Source organism: Myotis brandtii, unplaced genomic scaffold (assembly GCF_000412655.1).
Source record: "Myotis brandtii unplaced genomic scaffold, ASM41265v1 scaffold368, whole genome shotgun sequence".
Classification (NCBI taxonomy): Eukaryota; Metazoa; Chordata; class Mammalia; order Chiroptera; family Vespertilionidae; genus Myotis; species Myotis brandtii.
The window spans coordinates 319955-328472 of record NW_005364139.1 but is presented as its reverse complement, the minus strand read 5'-3'; the positions used below and the strand labels follow the sequence as shown (position 1 = coordinate 328472).

The 8518-nt window shown below is 52.4% G+C and overlaps 1 protein-coding gene across 1 annotated transcript; it reads left to right on the top strand.

The window, feature by feature from the left end:
- Positions 1-5: 5 nt before the first annotated feature.
- Positions 6-5578, top strand: MAP6D1 (MAP6 domain containing 1; the record flags this gene model as incomplete). The annotated part of the gene is made up of 3 exons (XM_005872152.2): positions 6-88; positions 4199-4316; positions 4851-5578. Coding segments are annotated over 3 exons (282 nt in total), but the record flags the coding sequence as incomplete, so codon positions are not given.
- Positions 5579-8518: the final 2940 nt, after the last annotated feature.

The following is an 8518-nucleotide window of genomic DNA, read 5'->3' as shown; positions in this document are numbered from 1 at the left end:
GCACCTCTCCCGCACCCCCTGGCCGGGGGATCTACGTGCTCCCCATCGGCGATGCGGACGCGGCTACAGCAGCAACCTCGTCGTACAGGTATGGGGCTGGGGACGGGGAGCGCATCGCGTCCAGACCCGGTGGGCGGAGGAAACCGAGGCCGGGAGCCAGGAGGACACGGGTGGGTGGGGGCGAGGGGGCGCCCGGAACCCCCATCCCACACGACTTAGAGAGCGGCGGGCGGCCTCGAAGATCATTCCCTTTGCCCCCTGGGCGCGGCAGGGGTCTCTTCGCTGCTCCTCGACCCGCCTCAGAGTGAATGAGCGAACACCTCCGCCGACGGAGAGCTCACTACCTCACCTCCAGCCCCGCACCCATCTCGGGCTGCGCCGTCAGAAAGCCTGCCTTGGAGGTGAATCTGCTTCCCTTTAACTCCCACCAGGTGGGCCCGGCCTCAGGAGGGGTGCGCGCAGGCGGACTGCCTCAGCTCCCTCTGGCCCGTGCGCTCTGGGGGATTGGTGGTGAGGCCCAAGCAGCTGGGCTGTTAAAAACACTGCCCCTTTGAGCAGTTACTTCGCTCCCAGGAATTGCCCTATGCGGGGTGGAGCTAAGGAATATAAGGTCCGTTGCAACATTGTACAGGCGAAGGTGGAAACAACTCCCTGTCCCGCGGAGGGGCTGGATAGTTGCAGCTCCGCCAAAGGATGGGCCACTGGGAGCCGAGAAGGTACTGATAACAGAAGCTCCTCAATAGGCCCAGGTCAAACCAGCAAGATGCAAAACAGCATGCCTGCTACTCCGTTTTCAAAAGGGGTGTTGATGTACACATACAAGCAAGGAGATCGCTGAGGGGTGGTAACCTGGGGGGGGGAGGGGGGTATGTTGCTAGCGAGGAAGGAGACTGACTTTGCACTTTACTCTGTCTCACATTGTGGCTTTAAAAAGAAAAAGCGCCCAGGTGTTACCTTTTATTTATTTTTTTTTTTTCAGGTGTTACCTTTTAAAAGCAAACAATATTTTGCCTTGGCCGGTCGGCCGGCCGCGCACCGAAAGACCGACGGTTTGATTCCAGGTCTAGGGCACATACCTCCGTTGCAGATTTGATCCTCGATCTCAGTCGGGCGGTGGGGGATGCAACCAATCCATGTGTCTCTCTCACAGGGATGTTTCTGACGCTCCCCACCTTCCTCTCTCCCTCCCACGCTCTCTAAAAAAATCAATGGAAAAAATATCCTCGGGTGAGGAGTAACCAAAAATAAATAAATAAAATTTTAGAGGGAAGCCCTGGCTGGTTTGGCTCAGTGGGTAGAGTGTCAGCCTGCGGACAGAAGGGTCCCAGGTTCGATTCCGGCCAAGGGCACATGCCTGGGTTGTGGGCTCGATCCCCAGCAGGGGGCGTGCAGGAGGCAGCCAATCAATGATTCTCTCTCATCATTGATGTTTCTGTCTCCCTCTCCCTTCCTCTCTAAAATCAATAAAATATATTTTTAAAAAATTTTAGAGGGAAAAAAACACTTCTATTATAAGCGTCCTTATAGCTAAATCTTTGCTCCTATCATAATTTCTTTAGTATAAATTCCTACTTGTGGTATTAAAGGAGCAAAGAGGTATAAACTTTCCACCTCAGTTTTATTTTCGAATCAACTGTATTTTTTTTCTTTAATCCTCACCCAAGGATATTTTTTCGTTTATTATTTTTAAAGAGAGTGGAAGAGAGAAGGAAAGAAATAGCAATGTGAGAGAAACCTATTAATTGGTTGCCTCCTGCACGAGCCCTGACCAGGGCCTGGGCCGGGGAGGAGCCTGCAACCGAGGTACGTGCCCTTGACTGGAATCAAACCCGGGACCTTTTGGTCCACAGTCCGATGCTCTGTCTACTGAGCCAAACCGGCTGGGGCTCAAATCAACTGAGATGTAATTTCCATACAGTGACATTCATCCACTGTAAGTGGATGACTGGTAGAAGCCTGGGCACCACCACCATTATCAAGACATGTAGAACGTTCCACCGCCTTCACGGGCCTGCAGTTTTTAAGAACTCGATGGGGAGTGATTGTTAGCGGGTGGTCTGTGTTCATGGACTCCTGTTCTCGGCGTGTGGGAGTCGGGGCAGGGAAGGAGGTGGTGGGTCCTGACTGCTGCACTCGGGCCCTGAGCCAGGAGGAGGCCTGGGAGGGCAGCGGTCCTGGGTGTGCAGCGCCTTCACGCGGCTGATGTCCCGGGGGCCAGCAGCAGGACAGGGGGTGATGGCAGGGAGCAGCTTCCAAGAGTCAGAACTGAAGGGCAGGGAGCAGGGAGCAGCTGCCTCGTGTGGTACTGACTCCTCCTCGCTGGATGTTTGGAGGCTGGGCTTTAGAAGTGGTCCCTCCTCTGTGGTGAGCAGATGGCAGGTCTGAACGTCCTGCGGGGTCCTCCCCGCTCCAGTGACACGTCAGGCACTAGCTGCCACTCTGCGTAGCACGTACTGGGCACCAGGCTCAGGACTTCCTCCGGTTGTCTCCCCAAGACCTCACAGGAACCTCTGCAATCAGCTCCGTCTTGTCGAGCAGCTGGCACAGGCCCAAGGAGCAGGCAGTGGCACCATGTGTCTCACCTCAGAGACCAAATGTGTACCCCACAGGCTATTCCCTAGGGCAGTGATGGCGAACCTATGACACGCGTGTCAGAGGTGACACGCGAACTCATTTTTTGGGTTGATTTTTCTTTGTTAAATGGCATTTAAATATATAAAATAAATATAAAAAATATATCTTTGTTTTACTATGGTTGCAAATATCAAAAAATTTTTGTATGTGACACAGCACCAGAGTTAAGTTAGGGTTTTTCAAAATGCTGACACGCTGAGCTCAAAAGGTTCGCCATCACTGCCCTAGGCCCAGCTCAGTTTGGGGACAGACGGGCTTGTCCAGGGGAGGACCTGCTCCCCCAGGAGAAACAGAGCAGCAGATGGCTCAGGCAGCCGGTCTCGGGAGCCCTGCAGCTTCAGCGGCAAAACTGATCCGATAGGGCCCTGGCCCGCTCGCCTCCTGGCATCCGAGTGCTGACCCCGGACAGACACGGCTGCTCCCTGCACACGCAGCCCAGCTGCACCGCTGCCAAGAAAAGGCAGCTTTGTTGACTGCAGGGCCTGAAACCAGGCCAGGGCTGTGGGTGGGATGAGACGGGAGTGGATCCAGCCCACACGTGGTGCTGCCCAGCCAGCTGGGCACTTTCCACCGAATACAGCCTCCGCCAGGCCAGGTGCTCCTGTGGACACGGCAGGGCTCTGCCTTCCTGAGCTCACCGGCTAGTAGTGTTGATGTAATTAAAACAGGCCTTTTCTGTTCAGAGGAATTAAGTCTTCATCTAAAGAAGTCTTACTCCCAGGACATGGAGGGAGGCGGCGGCAGCCCGTCACTTGCCACCTCCCTCCAGGGAGCTGGCTTTCCCTGCTGCATGCCACCTCCCCTCCCTGCACCGATGCTTGAGTGCAGAGCCTTACAAAAGAGCCAGGCCATCTTGTAGGGTTTGCGATGGTCACTATGATTATTCTCTTTTGCACGAGTTAAGACAAATGGTTAAAAACTAGAAGTAACATTGAGCCTTATTTTCCTTCTCACTCGTAACCAGGGGCGGACGACTATGCTGTGCTGGGCACTCTCCAGGCCGGCACCTCCTCTGGGCACGGGGTCCTCAGTGACCTGTGCTGCAAGTGGGCACCTTCCCTGGCTCTGGGCCGCTGGGGCCCCTGAGGCGTCCCAGAGACAATGCAGGGAGCACTGGAGGGAAGGGCTGGGGCTTGGCTGTCTCCTAGGCCCAGCACACACCAGGTGTTTGCAGTTTGGGACGAGTAAGACGCAAGTGCCAACGGTTCTTTCCTAACTCTCCGCGCAGCTGAGCCAGCTGCTCATCTGCAACGTGGGCGTCAAGTTTCTGCTGCTACTTCCTTGGGGGGTCAGGTGAGCCAACTTCACGGTGCAGGTGGAGACTCAGAAGTGAAGGGCACAGCTAGGTGTGCTTCCTCCAGGAAGTGGCTGTGCCCGGGCAGCACACACCCTTTGCAACTACAACTAGTTTTTGTGAGGGAGGAGCCCCCGGAGCCGAAGCAGCGTTTCAGCAGTGGGCATGGCCGGGGATTCTCCGCGAAGCACGGGCCAGGGCAGTGGCCCTGCAGGAGCAGGGGCAGCGGCGGCTGACTGTGTGAGATTGTGACCCTGGTCTCTGTTCCAGACAGGAATTCCAGGCCTGGACTGGAGTCAAGCCGGCAAGATCCACAAAGGCGAAACCAACCACGGTGATCACAGCCCACAGCTCAGGATGGGCCGGCGGCCCTGGGGCCGGCTTCCAGGTCAGCCTGAGCTGGTGCTGCAGGGCCTGTGGGACAGGCCTTTCTCCTCCCCGCCCCCACTCCCCCACCCTCAGATTAGGGACTAGGGGTCAGATTGCAGGGTGTAAATGGCATTATGGCTGGGGCAGCAGTGACTAAACAGAAACCCAAGGTCCTTTGCACTGGCCAGGTGGTGTCCCCAGTGCTGGCTTCTCTGGTGAGCAGGTGTCTTTCCCGCCTAAGTCCCAGTCTTACCTTTGACCGCCAAGCAGTAGTGACAGGCATTCTCGTGGAGATGGAAGGGAGGTGGGGACTGTTCAGCTCCCAATTCCACCCGGAGGCGGCTTCAGGGAGCAGGATGGAAGGTCATGTGCCATATCTGACCTACTATGCAGTGACCCTGCCCACTGTGGAGGTTCCCCCAAAGACCCTTCAGGTTAGTAGCTTCAACTCGCAGAGGACAAAGGGGGGCCGAGAGGAGGAACTGTTTCCGGAGCTGAGGGAGGGGAAGTGGAGGGAGAGGCCCACTGATCTGTGCCACGTCTCGTGTTTCAGGTCCCTGAGGTGAGGAAGACGTTCACTCCTAATGCCTCAGCCATCTTCCAGGCTCCGGCTCCCCGGATCCTCAACGTGTGACTCCCACCGAGCAGAGAGCCAGCGGGCTGGAAACGGGTGAGATCTGGGACCGACAGTCCCCTGCTGTCAGAGGGGACGGCTCCTCCCTTCTCACCCTGGGGTGCACTCGCCCCAGCTGCCACCGGGCTGCAGGCCTGGCGCAGAAGGACATGGCACCACTCAGCCCAACTCTGGACCTCAGCCATCCTCGGGAAGCGTGCAAAGGCTCCCGATCTTTTAATTGCCCATTTGGACCACCCTTATTTTTAAACCGGAAGAACTCGAGGATGAATTCTGTTGTGAGCTGAACTGGCCCAGGGGTGCTGAGGCATGTGGACAGCAGGCCCCTGAAAGAGCCAGTCATGCCTGCTGTTTTCCTGGCTGCATGGTAACTTACAGCCTGCGGTAACCAAGGCAACGTTCTTGGCTGTTCCTACAAATGGTCCCACATGTTCAAGCTGTAGAAGAAACCTTAGGTTATCACCTGCATGTGATCCATAATTACCAGCAAGAAGTTGCCAAAAAAAACCCAAAACAGAATATCAATCACAGGGTTTCAATTTTAAAGACATAGTTTCTTTATGGCCAAGATGACCCTGCTGTTTTTTTCTTTTTTTCTGTTTATTATTGATTTCAGAGAGGAAGGGAGAGGGAGAGATAGAAACATCAATGATGAGAGAGAACATTGATTGGCTTCCTCCTGCACACCCCCTACTGAGGACTGAGCCCACAACCCAGGCATGTGCCCTTGACTGGAATTGAACCTGGGACTCTTTAGTCCGCAGGCCGACACTCTTATCCATTGAGCCAAACCGGCTTGGGTGACCCTTACATTTTTAACAATGAATTTCTCGGGGTGCGTGCTTGAAGTATTGAATGAATGGATGCCATTTACCTTGTGGAAGGTTTCTGAGCCCCACATTTTCTTACTACTTCCAGTTTCCCCCTTAACGTACTGATAACTAGAAGGGAACTACCATCCACACTGGCTAAGAATTAAGAGCTTTCTTTTGTAATTTTCAAATTTTATTTACTGATTTTAGAGAGAGGAAGGGAGAAATATCGCTTTGCTGTTCTACCCCATTCATGCGTTCACTGGCTATTTCTTGTATGTGCCCTGACTAGGGATAGAACTTACTACCTTGGCGTATTGGGATGATGCTCTAACCAAGTGAGCTACACAGCCATGGTTGGGAGCTTTTAAAAAAAATTCTAATTTAATGTTATTTTAAAGATATATATTTGTATTGATTTCAGAGAGAGGGAGGGAGTTACATTAATGATGAGCATCATTGATTGGCTGCCTCCTGCATGCCCCCTACTGGGGATGGAGCCCGCTACTCGGGCATGTGCCCTGACTGGGAATTGACCTCCTGGTTCCTAGGTAGATGCTCAATCACTGAACCACACCGACCGGGAGCTTTTTTTTCTTTTCTTTTTTAAAAGAAGACTGCAGTATTAGCTTCATTCCCTGAAAGTCCTAAAATGTCATCTACACCAGCCTTTATTCTCAAGCCTACCCTGCTACAGTGACAGGGAGCTCACTGCCTGTTGAGGAGGCAGCTCATTTTGTCTTTGGAAAACTCTTTCCTTTAAAATTCCAGCCAGTGCGTCTGTGGGGAACAAGCCTGGTCCTCTCTTTGCACAGCAGCCCTTCAAACCCTTGAAGGCGTTTATGTCCCATCTTTAAGATGGAGGCACAGCGTAGGTCAATTTGGTGTAAGGAGCAACAAGGATTCCCTTTGGACTTTTCTCTCTCCAGCCCGAGGGGGACTCTAGTCTGGAGCACTTATTTCAGCCACAAGAGGTGACATTTGGGTCTTAGAAGCCCTTCAGAGTGGAGGTGGGGCTGTGTTTTAGCTCAGGCTGCAAAGGGAGTGACCCCTCAGAGGTGCTGGCTCTGGTAGGATAGCCCTTCCCCTCATTCCAGCAAAGGAAATGCTCCGAGAATCATTTTAAAGGCAAAACCAAAACCATATGCTGACACTAAGGGTTCTATTATTTCAGACTTCATTGGTTTGCATGTTAGATGTTGCTAAAAGAGACTGCTGCAGGGCATTCTGTGGGAAATGAACAGATTAATGAGACAGTTTCAGATTTTACTAAAACGCAAAAATATACAATTTCAATTTTTTGTTTATTTCTTTAATTATAAACGAGCACCTTCTCCTACAATTTCCTTCATCCTCCTCTTGATAATAAGCACTTGAATGTCTCCCGGCTGCAGCAGATACCTGGAGGCTCACTGAGCCCGAGAACCCTCGCTTGGCTGCAGTCCACACCGGCGTTGCATGTGGCCTCTCACAAAACCCACCAACCGCCCGCCACTTAGCTCCCCCACGAGCCCCCCTCCCAGGAGCCTAGGTAAACAACTGTCCTTGAAGCTAGTCTTGGGCTCAGATCTTGACCTCCATTCGCTAGCTGTGAGCAGTTTAAGCTTCCGTTTCCTCGTCTGCAAAATGAGGCGAACCCCCCGACCTGGCTAAGAGTCTGGGTGTGTGTGCAGGGTGCTTAGGACAGTAAGCAGAGTACAGCTTTGTAATAATTCTTTCCTACCCCTTTCTCAGGGAGCCAGCTCTATTCTCATGTGCAGCTTTGCTCCATCTCCCCCGATGCTGACACAGTCCCTCCCACTCAGACCTGCCGTTCACACGGCACACCTGGCGGTGCCTTCCCTCCCCGAGCCTGCCTCTTGCTGGCATACTTGCATGCCCAAAGACCTTTTTGAATTGCACTAGAACAGGGCTTTTCAAACACCCCAACCTGACAACCTTCCTAACCAGACTTCATTAATTAAAAGGACATCTGGGTTCGAAGAAACTTCCTCTCACTGGCTCTAGGTCTTAGTAAGGCCTAACGTTGTTACTGGAGTGGACTTAAGAAGCCACGGACCCGGCTGGTGTGGCTTAGTGGTTGAGTGTCTCCAGGTTAGGGTTCAATTCCCAGTCAGGGCACATGCCCAGGTTGCAGGCTCAGCCCGCAGTAGGGGGCATGCAAGAGGCGGGTGAGCAACGATTCTCATCATTAATGTTTTTCTCCCTCTCTGAAATCAATACAAATGTACTTTAAAAAAAGTTAAAAAAAAAAGGCAATTGAGACAACAGTTTCAAACATGTGGTCCCAAATCACATATATAATATACAGTGACAAATGCATTGGAATATTAATGGTAGATATCCTTAAGATGCAGATTTACGGGTAATTAAATTTTTTACTCATATTTACTAAAGTTTCTATATAATAAGCACTTTTGTATTAATTCTGTAAAGAGAAAAGTTTTTAAAAATAAAAGACAGTTCGATCTGTTAGCTAACATAAGCCAAAAGGAAGAGTTCAATATTCCTGATTCCGTAAGCAAGGTTAACCCCTGCCGGCAGCGCCTCCACCAGCTGGAGGCGGCCCAGAGGCCCCGCAGAGGGAAGCCCCGCGGTCCTTTCAGCTGGTCATTCAGAGCAAGTCCTGCTCTGTGGTGCTTCGAACTCAGAAACCCGCCTCAAATACTAATCTTTCCGCACCTGTAAATTTAGTAACGCCAGGACTTTAGGCTAAACTACGAGAGCAGCTTCTGAGGAAACCTGGGCCCTGCAGCCCGCCCACACCATCCTCCA